General features: G+C 54.3%; 1 protein-coding gene and 1 long non-coding RNA gene across 2 annotated transcripts in view; one reads left to right on the forward strand and one right to left on the reverse strand.

Moving 5' to 3' along the window:
* Positions 1-3,380: 3,380 nt before the first annotated feature.
* The window catches only part of LOC132514357 (plexin-A4), a gene marked incomplete at its 5' end in the record, with an annotated part of 100,028 nt that continues 84,021 nt past the window's right edge, over positions 3,381-19,387 (reverse strand). Inside the window, 4 exons of the mRNA XM_060138975.1 lie at positions 3,381-5,607; positions 7,712-7,862; positions 14,406-14,618; positions 18,614-18,783. Of these exons, the coding sequence (XP_059994958.1) occupies positions 5,512-5,607; positions 7,712-7,862; positions 14,406-14,618; positions 18,614-18,783 (630 nt within the window). The remainder of the gene's footprint in view (positions 5,608-7,711; positions 7,863-14,405; positions 14,619-18,613; positions 18,784-19,387) is intronic.
* Positions 8,839-11,723, forward strand: LOC132514356 (uncharacterized). Its single transcript, XR_009538758.1, has 3 exons — positions 8,839-8,926; positions 9,586-9,692; positions 11,670-11,723. It is a non-coding gene; the product is annotated as an uncharacterized LOC132514356 (long non-coding RNA).

A 19,387-nucleotide genomic window follows, 5' to 3' on the forward strand; every position in this document is an offset into this window, starting at 1 on the left:
TTATTCATAGGGATTTTGTTTTGTTCTGGTTTAGAGTAGTCACCTGCCTACTCAAGGAATTTAATTGGGACTCTAATGAGTATGTATTACTTTTACAACCAAAGCATCCTTTACATTTTATAAAAGCTGGATACTCCCCCTAATAATAAATAATTTTATTGGGGATCAAAGATTTGTAGTTTAAAAAAGCTCTCTCTTGAATGAACTTTTACTGCAGAGATTCCTTTCCGGGTGGGAGGCGGGGTCATTCAGTTTTCCAGAGGCTCCGGAGCGGAGCGTCAGCCTCCCAGGAGCTGCCTCTCGGGCGTCCCCTGTGGCTGTCCCTCAGCCTCCCAGTCTGTAAGATGACTCGTTTGCTATGCCTGTGGGGTCGGCGGCAGAGGCAGGAGGGGCAGGGGTAGCGCGGCGGGGCTCCAGCCAGCCAAGGGAAGCGCCAGGAATGTTGGCAGCCACGGAGGCCTGCTCCCCCGGCATGGCCACGCCTGGGGATGTCCTGACCCATTTCTTTAACAACAGGGGGAGCCCCCCTGTCCTCCGGTCTCCAGTTTCTCCTCATCCCCTTGGAAGTCACAGATAAAGAGTTTTGTGTTCCCCCCGCCCCACCCCAGTATTTGGACTTCACATCCACGCCTGGGCTCCCTCCTTAATCTCAAATCCTTAAAATACAAACAAAAAATAAACAACTACAGACCCCAAATAAACAGCCAACCTACAGCTTAAAGACAAAGGGAAGGGCTGAGGGATGGGAGGGGGGCTTAGTGGTCTATCCTGAGAGCTGACAGGGAAAGTGAGGGGCTGAGAGAAGGTTCTTGAGGACGTGAACTAGAAGCAGGAGGAAGGGCCAGGAAGGAGGTGGGATCTGCCCGGGGCGGGTCTGCTGGGGGCACAGTGGGGACTCTGGTACCTGGACGCTTTTCATTCATGGGCTCGCCTCTCAGATGCCCGCGCTGCGGTTCTCATTGGCGGGGCCAGTTCCTGGAAGGGCCGTGGTCCAGGGCCAAAGCTTGTCTCCCTCCACGGCTCTCTGTTTTTGATTAACAGTAATTAACCGTAGCCTTCACTGCGTTCGTTAAGTATTTGACTTCGCATCCTGTGAGGCCAAAGGAAGTGCCCCTTTGTCCTAAGAGCTGAGACGGATGGGATAAGGAGCTTTTCCCTTTTAGGTGAGAGCGAGGGTTGTTTAGGGCTCTGGAAACATCAGCAGGACTTGCCTTATAGAATGGAGGCCATTTGGGAAATCACTGCTGTGGCTCCTCTGATGGGGGCCCACCGGCCCTGGCTGGGCCAGGGAGCCCCGAGAGCGCTCGCGGGGCGAGGCAGCTTTGGAGGGCTGGATGGGGCTAGGGCGGTCCCAGGGGGCTGGACTGAGGGCGGAGCTGTCCTCCGGGGGCTGAACAGCTCCTGAACTTAGTGGCTATGGGGTCTTGGGGCAGAGGCTACGCGTGCGTGCGGGAGGTAGGCAAGGGGGGAGGGGCACTCGGGAGCTAGGCATGCAAAGGGGACAAGAGCACGAGGACCTGGGGTGAGGGAAGGGGGTGTGGTGCTGGGATAGTATGTCGACACTGCTCCCGGCCTGGGAGGTGAGAGCTGGGCCTGCAGGGCCAAGGTCAGAGACCTCACGCCCGCCGCTGCTTGGGCACGGTCCGGGACAGTCTGCCTCAAACGTCGGGATTTGTTTAAACTGATTTCTCTCTTTCTAGCATCTCTGGCCTCACTCACTGGCCCACGGGCTCACGAGGGAGGCTCTAGGGCTCTGGGTGTGCACATCACGGTTGGCCTATGGGACGCTCAGGTTATCCTGGGTCCCTGACTTCCAAACCACCCTGAAAGCAGGAGGCAAGAAAAACATGTTTTCCTGAGGAAGTAACCGACACAACAGCCGACTTCACTTAAAGGTACCATTGGCAGTTAACCAAGAAATGCCAGGGTTTCTCCTTCCAAGGAAGGACAGAGAATGGCAAAGCCCAGACCTGGGGGAGACTTGTGCTTGCGGGAGAGATGACCAGCCTGCAGTTAACTTTCCCAGCCTCTCTCTCCCATTCTTTTAGATTCAGGATGTCGTAAAGTTCTCCCTCCCCCTTGCCACTCCCGGCGCCATCCCATCTCACTTCAACATTGAGACTCCTTACCCGCCATCCCATCTCACTTCAACATTGAGACTCCTTACCTCACCTAGGTCAGGTATTTCGACTGTGTGATCTGCTGGTACCATTTTGGACCCTGGTGGTTTCAAGGGGTTGAAAGAGTGAAAGAGATGGGATGAAAGGGAGGTGAGGAGACATGGCCTTTTCTCCCCTGCTCTGTGCCCACAATTCAAGGAGTCAGATAAAGGTCCCACCTTAAACAGAACTGTGACCCTGAACATTAACTGTGACACGGGGCGGGGCCTTGAAGAGACTTCCCTTCCAGAGGACCCAGTCTGCCCAAGGCCCTTCTCTGGTACATACTGGCCAGCATGGGGTCTCTGGCCTGCCAGGAGGAGGTTGGGCATTCCAAGGGGAGGTGTGGAAAGAAGATGGGGGGAAGAGAGGCTTTTTGACAACGCCGCCTTGTCTTTACTTTGAAACGTATCACACGTGCGCCAAGAATCCAAATGAAAGAAATGGAAAACAAACAGTAAAAGGAAAAAGAGCTCTTATGGGGAAGATGGGTTGTGACGCTGCGAAATTCGATCCTATTTCTCCATCCCCCCCCAGCAGGTCACAGAGACTTTGGGCAAACAAAGCGCCAGAAACAACCCACCCGACAACCCACCCCACCAATTAAAACAGAACCCGCCCCAAACCCCTCCCCCAGGAGAGACGCGGAGGGCGTGGAAACTTGTCCGCCCGCCTCCCCTCTTTCTTCCTGACGTTTCTCCCGAGGTGACTGAAGTTTCTCTTACAACAAAGACGTGGGGAAGAAAATTTGTACCGACAACGAAACAATAATAATAATCCGGTAAAAAAAGAAAAGCTTCAGCAGAACCATGATAACAGTCTTTTTCCTACTTGTTCATTTTTTTTCTCTAACTGTGCAAAACTTAAAAAATAATTCAAAACACACTCATACACACATACTTACACTCAGCTTCCATTCAGCACATCTGTGTTAAATATGTTTGTGTCTTCCTTCTCCCCAACCCCTTCACATGTGCAAAAATATTTTAGCGGCCCAGGTGCCTCCTCAGCCCTCCTCCGGCTTGCTTCCTTCCTGGCCTGCCAGGGCTTGTGGCTTCTGGGGAGGAAATCAAATGATCAAGGGTAGAAATTCCATGCTTCTTCACCTGCCACTTCATTTGCCAAAACCTTTGGTTATGCTTTTCCCCCTTGACATGCATATTTTCTCATTCTCCTCTTCCTGTCCTTTAGGTTACTTGTATTTTGCCCATCATTTGTCCTGCTCTGCGTCACCACGGCCCGGCCTCCAGTCCTGTCCAGGATCCCCTTGGCCACTGACCACCCTGATTTCCTACGGAGAGGTGACCTCACCCCTCTGCACTCAGCACAGAAAACAAGTGTTGAAATGTCCCGAAGTTGCAGAATGAATGGTGAGCAAGGGCAGAGAAGGGAGATGCTTCAAATCCCCCTGATAGGACAGGAAAGCTTTCTGAGCTCTCTGCCTACTCCTGGGGCAGACACACACACACACACACACACACACACACACACACACACACACACATGTGCCTGTGCACATGAGATCACACACACACACGTACTCATATCTAAAGGGGCTAGCATTCTTTAAGCACAGGGTGCTCCACAGATGTTGCTGGAAATGGTGTGGTTCCTTCCTGTTTCCACGTGGGGCCCCTGTGGAGTGGATTGCAGGGGAGGATGTCTGATGCTCGGGGAGTGAAGACGGGACTGTGGAACCTTGTCCCCAACCCCACCTGAGATGCTGCCGCTGCTTGCCTCCCAGAGTGGTGTACAACTCCACACCAGGGCTGCCGGGCGAGTCTATGGCGGAGACTGGACCACAGATGGAGATGGTGTCTAAGGTCCCTTCAAGGTTATAGGTTTCCACGATCCTCCGTCAGACAGTCTCTCACTATAGCCCCTGCTCACCTAGGACACATGTCTGAGCACACATTCGTCTGGCTGGCTAAAATGATGTATCCGTGGATGGAAGGACAGATGGAGGAACAGACGCCAGAGCCAAGGTCAGCTGTACGTCCCTCCTCCCTTTTGCAGCCAGGTCCTTCCTCTTGATTCTTCGCTCCTTCCCAAACACGACAAACCCGGGACTGAGCTGGGCTGGCATTTTGGCTTGTCTCTGCGAGGCTGTGCTTGAGTGTGTTTCTTTCCATGATGACTGCCAAAGAGCTGAGGGAGGAGAGTGACTAAAGAGACAGCTGAGATGTTGATGAAATAATTCCCAAGGAGGTCTGAACAGTCCAGAGACAAAGTCATCTGCATCTGCAACGGCACCAGGTTCTGCAGGGAGCCGGGGCGAGGCTGTCTGCCCCAACTTTCTACAGAGTTCTCAGGAAGGATAGTGGGGATGGGAGCCACCGAGAGAGCTGGAGGTAGAATCTCCCAGGTGCACTCGGCATTTTACCTTGACCCCTGATGAGCGATGACCAAGGAGGATGGAGGTGTGTCCTCTAGACGGCACTCGGGGATCTGCAAGGGATCAGACCCATGATGATTCGTTAGCACGTGGAGGCAAATGGAAAACAGCCAATTCTGCTTCCAGGGTGGATGCAGCTCTCTTCTTCTCTCCCTCTACGTGTTACGTTCCTGCCGCTGTGAGCCAGATTGGGAGGTTGGGAGGATCTCCACAGTGGGCTGTAACTGCTCTTCTTTCTCCTGTCTGGTTTTCCACAGGCCGGGAGGAGACTGGGCAGGCAGGGCCCTATGGGCACTTGGAAAGGCTCCAAGAAGATTGGAAGGGAACCAAAAGGCCTCTGGATGCCAACCCAACAAGTGGGAGACAGCCTGCGAGGCACCCCACGATGCGTCACGCTCCCCACTCCAGCCACACGCAGGAGGCGCAGCCTTTCTTCTCACAGTTGCAGAGGGACCATGCCACTGACAGACCCCCTGGAGATGGAAACCTGGGCCAGGAGACGTCTTCCCAGTGAAGGTAATACAGAGCTCACTGCCTCGTCCGCAGGCCAACGTTCGGCTCAATGCGGGGCTATCAAAACGTGGAAGGTGAAGTAGCAGTACAGAAACATCCTTCATCCTCATCCATATTCGGGCCCTGCTGCTGATGCTTGGGGTCAGCGGGCAAAGAGGGCCCCCTCTGACGTCTTCTGGTCACCAGGTCCCTCACGGGGGGGGGGGCATCCTGGACTAACTGAGGGTCAGTGGCTTGGCTCAATCATGTTGGTAGAGCAACTGCAAGAGGGGATCCAGGAAGGAGAGGGAGATAGAAACAGGCAGAGAGAGAGAGAGGGAGATAGCGCTGCTCGCGGGATGCTGCTGGCGCCAGTCGGAACTTGCACTTGGTAAAGATGATAATCTAGACTGAGGCACGGCTTGGTGTGTCCCTCCCTCCAGGGGGTGCCTGGAAGGACGGTTCTCAGCTGTCTAAGCTCATGAGGGTTATGACTTGTTCTAGTTTGTAGGCCAGTTTCTGCTTCCCACACTGGTCATCGTGGTCCAGAGGTCCAAGGATCTGTTGAAAAGCCAAGAACGGGGCGGTCACTAGTTTGCGTGTGTGTGTCTGTGTTCTTAGGGTACAACAGACAGGGGGCGTGGTCAGAGGGTCTGGGAGGATGTGTGCAGGTGAAGTGGCCCACACGAGGTGGCAGGGAAGGCACACAGCCTGGGTGACCGGGTGGCGAGGTGCGGGGCAGCCCTCGGGTATAGGGGACAAACGCGTGGGCACCCAGGTGTCAGTGAGTGCAGGATGCCAGCGCACGCACCAGCATGTCTGAACACGTGTACATTTCACTGCCCACGGAAGACAGCTGGGAGTGGGCAGAAGACACCTGTGCCAGGCTGCTGCAGTTACCTAGAGGTTAGACAGCAAACAGGTCCATGCCCAGTGGGAAGTATGGTGCTGTCTCGGGGTGACTATGATTTCACGATATCAAGACATTCCACCACCACCACCCCCGCACCGTGAAAAAGGAACGTCTTCCTCGTCCACAACCCAAGGCCTGAAATTCCACATTTAGCAAGTTATTTGGCTCCCCTTTGCCTGTTAAGAAACCAGTATCCCTCGGAGAGTTATGTCTTAAGCTTTACTGGTCATTGACACCTGACAGACAGTGTCTACACAGCCTTTGCTGAGATTACATGGGTGGCAGAGGACGGTGACAGAGCAATTGTGGACACATGAAGGAATATGTATTTGAAGCTGGGTCAGACTCAGGAGCTGTAGGATTGAACAAGGGCTCTACCAGTTTCTGGCCGGGTGATGTGGGGCAAAACATGTAACCTCTCTGAGCCCTCATTTCCTCATGTGTACAATGAGATGGGACGTGTGACTCCCTCTCGGGCTGCTCCAGGAGAGGGGATAAAGTCACGTGACACGGGAGCGCCCATCACACAATGCTGGCTCCAGCAGGGGCACGTGACAGCAGGGCTGCTCTCTACGGGTCCTGGGGTCTGAGGGAGCAGGGAGGGGAGAGGAGGCTGAAGGCTTGAAGGGAGGGTCCCAGAGCTTTGGACGTCCTGGCCCAGTTAATAAATTTTTAATTGGGGAGACCAAGCGAGTTGCCAACTTCTTAGCTGGCCGAGGACCACCAGTGACTGGCCCCAACATTTCATAAAGGTGGGACGTTTTAATACTAACCGTAGACGAACTTTCAGACTAAGGGACAGGCCTTTCCAAGATGAGACAGTGGCACTCATATTGGCCTACTGTACATCGTCCTCACTTGTCACGCGGCCACAGACAGGTGGAAACTGCCCTGGATTAGCACTGGCCCGTAGGCTGGCTTTGGGGTCCCTCCCCTAGAGGACCCACCACTGACTTTCCCTGCACTTGAAGTTCACAGCATTATACTGCTCATGGCCTGTGGACACCAGGCCCTGGGCCCTGCTGGGGCTCCTTCCTTAATCCAGAGTTCCTAGACCCTCCCTCAGGAGTGAGGCTGGGAGGAAGCAGAGAACCTGGGGCCCTGGCTTCAGCTCCTGTTACTATCTTCCACTCACAAGGCAGATATGCTGCTGCTCAGACATGGGGAGCCTGGATTCTGAACCTACCTGGTCTATACCGGTATGACCAAGAAAACCATGGGCACCTCTGTGCTGGCCAGAAAGAAGGCAGTGTCTGCAGGGGCAATGACCCCAGATGAAGTTTCCTAACTAGGGAATGCAGCAACTAAAAATAGACTCCATCCTGCTCTGGTCTGTATTCTGTTCTGATTCTCTCCTACCCTATCATCTTGTTTTCTATTCTATTCTGTTCTTTTCTTTTCCTTATGACCTGCCCATGGAAGTGGGGAACTATTTGCTCAAAGATAATTAGATCAGAGAGAGAAAGGGAAAAAATCAAGGAGAGGGAACAGCAGGGAAGAAAAAATAAAGAGAAAAAAACAAAAGAGATACTTGATCTATATATCTGAAAAGAACAGGGATTAAGGTAGAACTGACAGACTGGTATGTTTCTAGCATCCCTGTCTTTAGAGCACAGCCCTCAAGTCCTGGGTGGTAGAGTTTCCCCAGCAGACGTGGGGGAGGGGTGTGTCTGACAGAGGCTGCTCCGGGCAGGAATTTCTGGGTCTCTGCCCCAGTCCTTCCCAGCGGGCCCCGAGCAGGGCAGGGCTCACCTCCTCGCTGTACTTGCCCACGTAGGAGAAGATCTCGGAGAGCGCGCTCATGGTGTTGAACTCGTTCATGTGCATCCGGGACTGCTCAGCCAGGTAGGCGTTCATGTCCTGGTCACTGATGGCCGGCATCTTCCCGATGTCCGAGTAATACCTGCCGAGGCACGAGAGTGAGGAACCGTGCGTGCGGGGCAGAGGAGAGATGGAAACTCCCAGCGCCGGGTCTGGGGCCAGCGGGTTCGGAGGGTGACCCAGACACTATCAGAGGGTGGACAGGGTGGGGACAGGAGGAAGGAGTGACTATCGCCTGCACTGGCTTTGTTCCCGGCTCCCGGAAGAGTGGTCCAGTCTGCCTTGTGTGTCCTTCTAACTCCCCCTCCCACAGACGCAAGACATCCCCTCCATGGGGCCTGAAGGCTCTTCTAGGCAGTTGCCCTGCCCTGATGCCCCCCTCTCTGAGGTTAGCCAGGAGAAGGGTGGGGCTGGGGGCCACTTGCAGGGAGAGGCTGGCAGAAGGCAATCAGTCACTGTCACTTGCAGCTGTGCACTCCTGTCAACTGGTTAATTAGATGCCAACATTTACATTTTTGATTTCTGAAGTTTGACATTTTATGCAGCAACCCCCAACTCTCCCACCAGAGGGGAGTTGTGTCATTTCCTAATGAGGAACTGAAGGGCCCTGGTGCCCCCCAAGACAGGTGCTTTCGGCTGTGGGCTACGGGAAAGAGACCAGGCACCTGCAAAGGCGGGGGAGCATCAGGGCCGTGGGGCAGCACACCCGGGAGTCCTTGTGGTGTCCCAGCTCAGCCCACGGTGAATGCCCGAGCCTGGGAGCTTAGAACAGAGGAGGGTGGCGGGGACAGTCACCAGGGCGGGGACTAGGGTGAGGCAAGTGAGGCAGCTGGGGAACAAAGTTTTCGGAGAGTCACTCTCACCTGGGAAGGTGCAGGTGACAATGACAGGCCTTGGGTTCCCAGAACTCAAGGCTTGATCAGGTGAGTGGAGGGAGTATTGTCAGAGGCTCTGGTTTGTTCTCACCCTGGACCTCAGCCCTGCATCTCTCCCTCCGCATCCCTTACCATGCTGACCACGAATCTCTCAGTCCTGTGCCCACCTTCACCTCTGCCCCTAGGTGCCCAGGAGCTGGGTGGCAGACGAGCAGAGGTGGCACTCGTGCGCTACTCCAGCGTCATGCTCAAGGGCCTGCGTGAACGACAGGTCAGTTTGCGCCAGGGCATCCCCAGGCCGGCAAGGATTGGCAGGGGGCGGGCTGGCCGCCCTACTGGAGCCGCAGCCCTGCACGGAGGCCGGCCTGCCTCCGGCTCATTTGGACTTCCTTTCTTCACAATGTTATTTCAGTGTGGGGTCCTCTCTTCCCTCGCCCTCCCTCGTCTCCAGAGCCCTTGGGCCCCTCAGCTCCTTGTCCTGTTTCATTTTGGTTCCTCTGTTCCATCCCACAAGAGCCCACTCTCTTCCAGGCCTGAATCCCACCCCAAAACATCTTTAGGGTCCCCAGGGTTCCAGGTAATGACATCCCAGGTGCTAAAGTTCCAGGGAGAGACTCGATGCATTGCCTCTATTTCTGGAAGGCAAAAAATGCAATGTTCCCTTTGATAGCAGAGAACCAGGGCGTCAGTGGTGGCCCCAACCTCGACACTCCGAAGGAGATTTGTGCCATCGTCCCCTCGCGACTCCATGCCTAGTGAGCAAATACATTTGTCCGGCAAAGGGTCACGTCCACAGGTCGTATGGGGGGAGGAAATAGGAACAAACAAGCCTCTCACTTCTGTGTCACAGCCAGTGGCCAGATGTAGCTCTGGTAACATGGCTGGGCCCAGAGTTTCCTCCAGACAGTTTCACTCTGTCACCACCGACAGCCAGACCTACTGACCGCGAGGAAAACCCCAGGATCCCGATGGGACGTGATCATCATCAGAAGCAAAGACTCCTGCCCTTCCCGTTACCTGCTCCTGAAACCTTACGGGTAGGTGGACGGCTCTGTCAGGCTTTCTGCAAATAGCATGAGGCCTCCTACTGCGACCTTAATGGTTGTGAGGGGCCTCCGAGCCCAGGTTAGGGACCACTGTCTTCACGGGAAACAGCAGTCGCCCGGCACTCTGTCCCTTCGCAATGGCCTGCCTTTACCGCACTAAAAGCCCAGTCCTTTGCTCCAAAGAGGATATACAGAAAATGAGTCTGTGTGAGAAAGAGAGGGGAGAGGGTGTGAGGTGGGGTTGAGAGGGGAGTGTGGGAGGGCAGGGGTCTAACTCCTCACCTGCAGTCATGAGGGCAGCCGGCCTGGACGTGCTCTGCGTGATTCCCGCTCATAGTGAGGTCAGGTCTGCACGGGGCAACCCGCCCCTCCTCTGCTGCCTGTGTGCAGAGGGCGCTGGATGGGACCAGTGCACGTCGGTGCCACACACAAGCCTACGAGTGGATCGACCGCACGTCCTCACCTTCAGCAAGTTCTAAATGGCTGAGCTGAGTGGCTCTGGGCAGTCTGACGTCCTAGAGGAGTGTGGGGCTTGAGGTCTGCTGACATTCGGCCCATCCTCACCCCAAGCCCTGCCTGGAGCTAAGTGGGCCCATCCCCCCTGCAGGTCTCTGCTGCCCTTGCCTCGACCTCTCCCTGGTCCTCTCCAGGGCTCTGCCCAGCCCCACTCCCTGGCCAGCACCCCTTGAGCCTGACAGTGGCCCTGCTGCTCTGGGCATCGCTGCACGGTGTGCACAGCTGCTTCCTCTCGAGCGCCTGCTGTGCTGGGGCTCTGCGCTGGGCTCTGCCGCTGAGCAGCCTTATTGATTGTGAAGAATGCAATTATGTCCCATTAATGAACTTCACACGAGGGCTCTTATCAGCTAGCTGTGCCGTGAGGAAGGGAAAGGTCAGCCTGGGCGCCTATGCTTGAACTTGCTCCCTTGGGATGTCCTCCTGCAGGCGAGCCCTTCTCCAGAAGGGAACCAGGTGGGATGCCAGCCCCACTGTGGTCCTGATGCTGGTCCTCAGGAGCTGCAGGGCCCCAGAGAGCCGGATTCTCTGCTGTTGCCCAGTCTGCAGTGTTTTACAATCATGTGCTTCTGTGAGATGCACCCAGTGTGTGATGGTGGGCACCCCATCTCTGCCTTTAGGATGGCCCCAGTGATTGAGAAGGTGGTCTCCAATGCCCTGGACTCTTAGAGAAGAACAAAGTATCCTCATCCCTTCAAACACCTCAAGGATGAAGGTGCAGACGTGAAGGACATTTAGAGCCCAAGGCTCTGATGTATAGATACTTACTTTTCAAGCTCCTGCATAAAAGTCTTTCCCTCTGTGTCCATTCACTGACCTCCCCAGGCCCAGGAGAATCAGGACGTTGCTCCCTGAGCCCCCAGAGCTGACGGGGCTTGCTGAGGGCCTGTGTGTCCTCCTTGACCATGATGAGGGCCGCAAGGGAAGGATCAAGTCTAATCCATCCCGAGCGTCCAGTGCGCCCACGATGGACACCATAAATGACCCATGGATGAGTAAGTTAATGAGATGTCCATACTTCACCTCCAGTATTGCTCCCAGGGTGAACTGTCACAAGTTTTATATTTGGAATGGATGGCTTCTTTAGGAGGCATTTTTAAATATTTAAGATTCTTAGCCTGTTTCGTGTGTGACACAGGTGAGAGATGGCATCCCAGCGAGTGGCATGCCGCGGTCCAATTCCCAGGGGCCCGACTGTGGCTCCATTCCATTCACTGCTATGTGGAAAACCTGTGCCTGCAGGTGAGGGAGGCTGCCGTTGCCACGGGGTTAATTCCAATTTAAAATGAGAGGCAACCACTCTAACATGAAACCGTTACTGCTGTTGACAGTGAAATAGAAATTTCTGCTGATCATGACACACCAGTCTGGTGACAACACTGTTGAGTTCTGCTAAGATGAGGGTAGCAGTTGGTTGCTACCGCGGAACCAAGAGATTCTTCTCCCTTTTACTAGATGTGGCCGTAAGCAAAACCCCTAATACTTGGAATGGAGGCAGCAAAGACTGGGAGTCTGCAGTGAGGCCACCAACCGCAAGCATTGCAAGGTATTTGGAGGCGGGAATGGGATGGAGGATGGATGAGAGGATAAGCAGAAGGATGGGAGGGATGTGGGATGGGAGGATGAGTGGGAGAATGGGAGGGGATGGTGGGGGGATGGGTGAATGAAGAACTTCTAGGAGGTAAAGCCTGCTTAGGTATGATAGAGTGACTTGGGCTGCTCAACCAACAGAGTTAGTGAGGACTCCTGAAGCCGTATGCTTCCCACCCCCCTATAGAGAGGGCCACCAGAATAAACCCTGTTTCTCAGCGGTGAGGACAGCAGGCCCTCCCCCAGATGCGCGCAGGGCATGCTCTACAGCACTGAGGCGGTGAGCCTGGGCCCTGTGTGTGCTGTCTGCACGCTCATAGCAACTGAACATCGAAATCAGAAGTGGGCAAGCCCTGGCCACAAGAAAAGGGCCTTCTACCATCGTTCTTCTGAACTGGAGGCTGCCCGTGCCCTCGGCAGGCCAAGGTGGGCGAGCAGGCTGGCTGTGGGTCCTGAGCAAGCTCTGTGCTGCCGGACTTCATTTCCCAGCAGCAGACAAGCTCAGAGGCCAGCCTCCTCGGGAAGGGAGACTGGAACTGATCCACTCACCACCGAGGGAAGAAGCACTCTAGGCTTGATCTCCAGACCTAGCTGTGCTATTTCCCAACCCCTCTGTCTTTGTACCCTCATCCCAGATGGGGAGGAGAAATGATTTGGGACCCCAAGCAAGTGAGAGATGACTTTCCTGAGAGTGCCTTTGGTTGTTAAGAAACGGGCGGGATAAGAAATGGAGACCATCAAGGCACTCCTAAAAATAACCAGATGGACTGGGGTTACTTGTGAGCTATAGCAGCTGTGTGGCACGAATCTCATTTAGCACCACGTGAAAGGGAGACCATTAGCCCTGACTAACCGGGCCATTCTGGGGAAGTATCCTCTACACAGTTGTTTCATAAATGCTCCCAGCCCTTCACATCCCGGCTTTCTCCCTCCCTGCCTGAGGTCCCATTGCAGTGACACTGCACTGGGACAGGGATAACCAGAGCCCAGCTGCTGCCTCTTTCTTCTCTCTCTCTGCTGAAGAGCCAGCTGACCACACAGGAGAGCTTGCTCCTCCTGGCGGCTCTGCTGTCAGAAGAATGAGCCACTGTCGACGCAGGGGGAGGTAAGAGCCTCTTTGGTAACTCAGACGTAATCAGATACGAGGACAAAAGAGTGAGCTGTCTCTCTGACAGCCGAGGCTGGAAGCCCACCACATGTACCAGAAGGAAGGGGTGGGGGAGATATCAAAGAACAGAGGGAGGGGGAAAACAAAATGCAATTCTTCCAGCAGAACCATGTTACTGGGGTGGCCAGGATCCCACCCCACTCGCGGTTATTCCCTCTGTAAAAAGGGAAGTCAATTTTCAACTACAAAGATGGAGACTGTCTCGCTTCCATGGGTGAAACAATATTGTTCATTTTGTCTCAGTCAAGAACAATTTCTGGTCTCTGACTCTTCAAAAAAAGCACCAAATCTGAGTTTCCAGCCAGGTTTCCTATCTTTAAGCTACTTAGAAGAGAGAGGGACTCTAAACTCAAGGCCGCCATGTAGAGGTGTGCAGGTTGTGCACTGCACAAAGGTGCTTGGTTGAGAGGGTGAGCTAGGACTGACGGCTAGCCTGTCACTCAACAAACCAGGCATCCTGGCGTGGGGCCACATCGTCTGGTAGGAAGGGGCACCTGCCTTAATTCACACAGACACCATATGGGTTGGCAAAAGCCCTGTCTAAAAGGATCATAAATTGTAGAAAAGAGATTTGGGAGTCAGCTACATTTGGGGATCTGCTTTTCTCTTGGCCACTTAAGTCATCTTGGACTGATTACTCAACCATTCTGTACGTATAGTTCTTCACCTTCATGGGCACAAAATGAGGTTCTAAAGCCTGTCCTCTTATATTCCGGAGCTACTGTGATGAATAAATAGACTTTCAGCTGGTTGTTTAGCTCAGGCGCTTGGCATATGGAGCTGATACAGCCCAGACAAGCCATGAATGTTCTTTACCGTGAGTGAGCTTTGTACCAAGAGGAACCCAGCTGCACAGCGTACAGGTGGCCCTCCCGTCACAGGTGCACGGCTGAGACTGGATTAGGGTAGGGCCACTGTGGCTGGGAAGGCACCGTAAGGGCCCAGGCATCAAGAGTTCATCGTGCTGAGAGTCAGGGGACTGGGACTGTGCGAAGCTGTTCAGTGTGACAAGGACGTCCCCACAGGCCCCTGGAAGAACTGCCAGATGGACAGGGGCAGATGGGGACAGGCCTCCAGCCCGCCTGTGGCAGGATGCTATTCGGTCCCTTGGAGTCTTTCTTTTTTTTTTTTTTTCGTTTTTTGGTGGGCATCAGAGCAGGGAACTCCATTTCCTTCCTGGGCCTAGAAAGAGCTGGGCCCTCCATGCAGGGGAGCAGAGCGCAGTGGCAACGTCTAGCCATGTCCCATTCTTGTTTCAGCTGACAGTACTGGGTCCGTGGGCTGTGGGTGTCACCACTGCAGGCTGGGGCTTCGTGCGGGACCAGTCTGCAAGCCCTGCCCATTGCGGAGGGGAAGGAAGGGGTCCCACCTCCACCAAGGAAGTTGCCTGCTGCGGCCCGGGGCCGACCTGGGCTCCCCGGCCCAGCACTCACCTCTCCACCCAGTTCTTGTAGCTGGGGATGTCCTTGGCGTAGAGCAGCTTGTTGGAGGGGGAGTCCTTGCCCAGCCGGTGCTCTGACGTGGAACAGGAGTCCATGAAGGTCTGGGCCACCACCGACAGGCAGGCGTCAGTGATGCTGCTCTTGTGGATGTCAAACACAAACTGGGGGTTCTTGATCATGTTGACCCAAAACCTCAGCGGCAGGCTGTGTGGGGGGAAGAGGCAGATGGTCAAGGGAGCTGGGGGGCAGGGGGCACTGTACATTGACTTAGAGAGTTCCCTGGAGAAAGAGAAAAGGCTGGGAAGCAAGGGTTCTGAGGGGCCTTCTCTATGTCATCAGTTCACTTTCCGGGGACGTGGAGATCAGCAAGCTTGAACAATCTGTTCAGAGATACGGCGTTGATGGGCACTGGAGGGCTCGACGCCCAGCCTGGACCACAGGACTCACCATCTGCCCTGAGAACACAAGGCTTTGGGGTCCGAGGCAGCCATGACAGGTACTAGATAATGGAATTTCTGACTCTCTGTTCCACTGTCTGCCCCCTATGCCACAGATGCAAGGCATGTCTGGTTGGCAAACCTTAAATAGCCTGGAACCTGGGCTTTGTATCTTATTCTCTGCCCTCTACTGTATGACTGGAAGAAGCCACGCCCTTCCTGCCTGGTCGTATGGGCTTATTCCTACATGGTGAGAGCCCTGGCACTGAACAGTTCCAAGTGGCGCTAACTGATTCCCACCCCTAAGCGGGCAGGCTGAACAGACCCCACTCCTGGCCTGTCACCTGCCCCGTTGTGTTCCCTCCTTCCCCTCACTTTCTTCCAGTTAGCATCTGCTGTATACCAGGAGCTATGCTAGCAACTGGGGGTCCAGTGTGAATAAGACCCATCCCCTGTCCTGCAGAAGTCTGCATACCGCTGGGCTCGTGGTGATGTCAGACGTGCAATCACGAACTTTGGGTGTTGGACCTGAAGGATGGGTGGGGTCCAGTGTGGGAGCCAGGGAGGTGTGAGCAAGTCTACCCAGAGGGGCATTATCTGGAAAGCCTTCCCAGAGAGGACGACACTTAATGGTCTCAGTGTTAGAGATGCAGATGAAAAGCTGAAGGAAGAGGAGAGGAAGGTACTGCCGAAGGGGAGTGAGCCAAAGACAAAGAGGAGATGGAACCTGCGGCGCCGTCTGCTACCGGAGCCACCTGTCTGTCGCTAGAAAGGGTCCCGAGGCATGGGGCAAAACCTGCCCACCTGCCCCTTTTGACTACTCTGCTGGCTCTCAGATTCCGTGGCTTCCGTCCAGCCTGCGGAGACGCAGGTCAGGAAATGGGGTGGCACCCAGCCAGAGACCACGCATCTCCCTCCCTCTGCCTCCACACCGTCCCCTCCTGCTATGTGCCCTGATGCTCTGCTGTTGCTTGGCTGCCGTCCTCAAGGTCGGTAATAATAGTTACAATGTTTGCGTGTGTTTGGCTTGCCTCTTACAACTTAAATTCTTTTGAATTACATGATTTCAATCCAGCAAGAACAAGATTTCTATATTTGTTGTATCTCCCAGCAGCCAGCACGTACATACAACAAAGGCTAAAATACAGCAGGGCCTCATACTCAAGACTGCCAGTCAGTCAACAAGTATTTATTACGTTCCCACAAAGCGTGCAGTGCGGGCAGCAGCGAGGTCTAACAATGGTAAGATGCACTTGTTTCATCCTGGGAAATCCAGAAGAGGAAATAAAGGGACGGTACAGAAAGTTCTGACACTCAGGGGAAAGTCAGGGTCACTGCAACTGCCCAGGGGAGACCATGAGAGCTGGGCTCAGAGCCCCGGATGAAGGACTCCCGGCTGCCCAGCTGATGAAATCTCCGGTCTACAGCTGCCCGTTTCCGGAAGTCCCACCTGGAAAGGGACTCTGGGAGCCCATATTTGCTGCATGGTTGTTTCTCCCCAACACTCCCCTTCCTTCAGCCAGTTGTGCTGACAGGCAAATCAAACAGGGAAACCACAGCAGCTCCTGCCTAATGAAATTTTTGCATATTATTAACGTTAGCGGTGGCACTAATCTCTGGCTGATTGCAGCCACTCAGGCTAAATGAGTAGGAGGTTTATTTAAAAGAGAAAAGGCAGGGGAATGTGGAGGAAGGTAGTAGGGGAGAGGGTGAGCTAACAACTTTGGCTAGGAATAAAGAAACAATCTCTTTTCAATCAGGGACAATTAACTCTTAAGTCAATATGCAGACTTCATAATTCCTGGACTAACTTCGTCTTGCCCAGGCGGCCACGATCAGGGTCAGGGGAGTGTGTCCTCTGGTGAGAGCTGGTACTGCTGTCTACTGCCTGGGCTTTCCTTCCCTGACACTGGAGCTTGTTACGGTAACACCTGGCACTTGGAAGAGCGGGCAGGAAAGAAGGTTCTGCCCTCCCTCCAAGAACTTTATGGCATCTCATCGTTGGAGGTGCCCTTACCTTACCCCAGTGGGAGGTATGAGCTGAAAACAAATGGTTTAGATGATACCATTTCAGGGGGATGTACTTGTAAAGGGCTACAAGATCAAGGGGGGATGTTTTGGAAATACCAGCTCTCCCAGCACCTGGATAAGGTCTGGGCAGGGCACTCCTTGAATTCTGAAGGCTGCAGACATTCAACTGGGGTGGTAAGTAGGAAGACCTGGTGGCAGAGAGAAGCAGACTGGGTAGATCAGGGGCATGCCCTTGGAACAGCTCTGCAGAGTCATGCTAAAAAGATGGGCAGAACAGCTCTGCAGAGTCATGCTAAAAAGATGGGCAGAACGCAATGCAATCTTACCTAGAGGCAGGCACTGGGAGGGACAAGACCTGCAGGCCTTTCAGAGGAGAGAACAGCCTTCACCCAGTGTACTGTGCTAGATGGGGAATCCAGAGTCGGAGAGTCTTATTTCAGAGAGAGTTGCAAGAGCTCCACGGTGCAGGATCCTCTCTCACCCAGAGCTACTGTGGGAGCAAATCCTACTCTGCAGCTCTGTGGCCCAAAGCTCTGTACCTGCCTGATTTCCCAATTTTAGTAGCGATGCGCTATGCTTCAGGTGAAAGAGAGGAGAAGCCAGAGCATCCTACATTAAATAACGTTTCAGTGCCACAGGCTGACTCCTGCCTAAATCTAGGTTTTGGTTTGGGGTTTGGGGCTGGTTGTCAGGGCACCTGGCTGAGCCCTGGTGCCATGTCAGTCCTAGCAGTTGGTGGGTGCCGGGCAGCAGGCTCGTGCTGCTTTGCAAGAATGTTCTAGGGAAGAGCACCCCAGGACAGGGACCGTGTAAAACTACTGGGAGGGGATTCTGGAACTGAAGGGGTCAAATATAAGGCAGCTTTATCCCAGGTAGAACTCTCAAGAAGAGGCCGTCTTGGCCCTGCATCTTCATCAATATTTATTGAGTCCCAGCTTTCTGCAAGGTTCCATCACAAGAGCTGAATACTGATGTCTGACCTTGCAGTCTCAGACTAAAACACAGCTGACACACAAATGAAGGGAAAGGATGATATATATGTTAAAGGAGAGAGGGGACCATGGTGAGACACCCAGAGGGTCATTTAGGACTTAGAGGATCTCCTCGTCTCAAAGACACAGTAGTTATGGGACGGTCCCTTCCCCAAAGGGAGTTTGGGAAGGGGGTTTGTGGAAAGGGAAGACCACTTCTTCAATAGAATGGAAACTCTCCTCGTTCACCTAGGTCACTCCTAGACGTGCTTCAAACTCCACTTAAGAGTCACCGTGAGATGCTGCCCCTCTACAATCCAGCTAGCTGCACACATGCATCCCCTACTGTCGCATGTGCCTCTCTGTCCGAACAGCTGCCCTCCTGTCTCTTACCCGTGACTGTCAGCCCACGGAGGGCAGAAGCCTCAGGGTCTAACATAGTGTCAGGCACAGGGGAGGGACCTGGATGTGAGAGCCACCTGGCTGCCACATCTGGCATGTTCATTTTTGCTCATTAAATTGGTTAAATGTTTACTGACTGATAGGAACGAAGGATGATTTGACTAGAGGGAAGGGAGAGGAAGTGAGCACACAAATAATCAGGGAGGAGATGAAGGCCCCAGGAGAGCACCTGCTTAGAGTCCCTGCTGGGAAGGTGGACCCCAGCCCCTCTCCCCCTCTGCAAGGCCTGAGGCCCGCCTGAGCTCATGGACTCCAGGCTGGCCTCTCCTGATTCATCCTCTGCTCGCCCCTCACTCACCAGTTGCTCTTCCAGGTGTGGCGGACGTGCGGGTCGTGGATGCCGTGTTTGTCCGCCTGTTCATCCAGAAAGTCAAACATGTACTTGATCGCCAGGGGCAGGGCGGAGCCGCGGTGCGCCGTGCTGAAGATGGTCTCGAAGAGGTCGTCCACAAACTTCTGCAGTGTGCCCTGCGGAGGAGGGCGCAAGTTCAGACACAGCTCGCCTGCCCCGTGAGCTCTGAGGCTGGGTTTTTTTTTTTTTTTTTTTTTTTTTTGCGGTACGCAGGCCTCTCACTGTTGTGGCCGCTCCCCTTGCGGAGCACAGGCTCCGGTCGCGCAGGCTCAGCGGCCATGGCTCACGGGCCCAGCCACTCCGCGGCACGTGGGATCCTCCCGGACCGGGGCAGAAACCCGTGTCCCCTGCATCGGCAGGCGGACTCTCAACCACTGCGCCATCAGGGAAGCCCTGAGGCTGGGTTTTGAGATCGACTGGCCTCCCAGATGGCGGGCGGAAGGGAGGACAGCGCACAGCCACCCCTGCTTGGGTGAAATCCTGCAAGTGCCTATGTGAAATCTGCACCCTCCCCCTGCCCCCCTGCATCTGTCTCGAGCAGCTTTACATTTCCCCGGCACATAGAAAATAGATACAACACCGATAACTGGACCTAAGGAAGCCTTCCTCTGCCAACAACTCGGTTTGGTTTAACACCCTTTGATGGTGTTATTTTAGCACTTTTCACAAATGCTAATGAACAACTCACTCAGTCAGAGCAGACAAACACAATCTGCCGGT

The sequence above is a fragment of the Lagenorhynchus albirostris genome, unplaced genomic scaffold (genome assembly GCF_949774975.1).
Source record: "Lagenorhynchus albirostris unplaced genomic scaffold, mLagAlb1.1 scaffold_336, whole genome shotgun sequence".
Lineage (NCBI taxonomy): Eukaryota > Metazoa > Chordata > Mammalia > Artiodactyla > Delphinidae > Lagenorhynchus > Lagenorhynchus albirostris.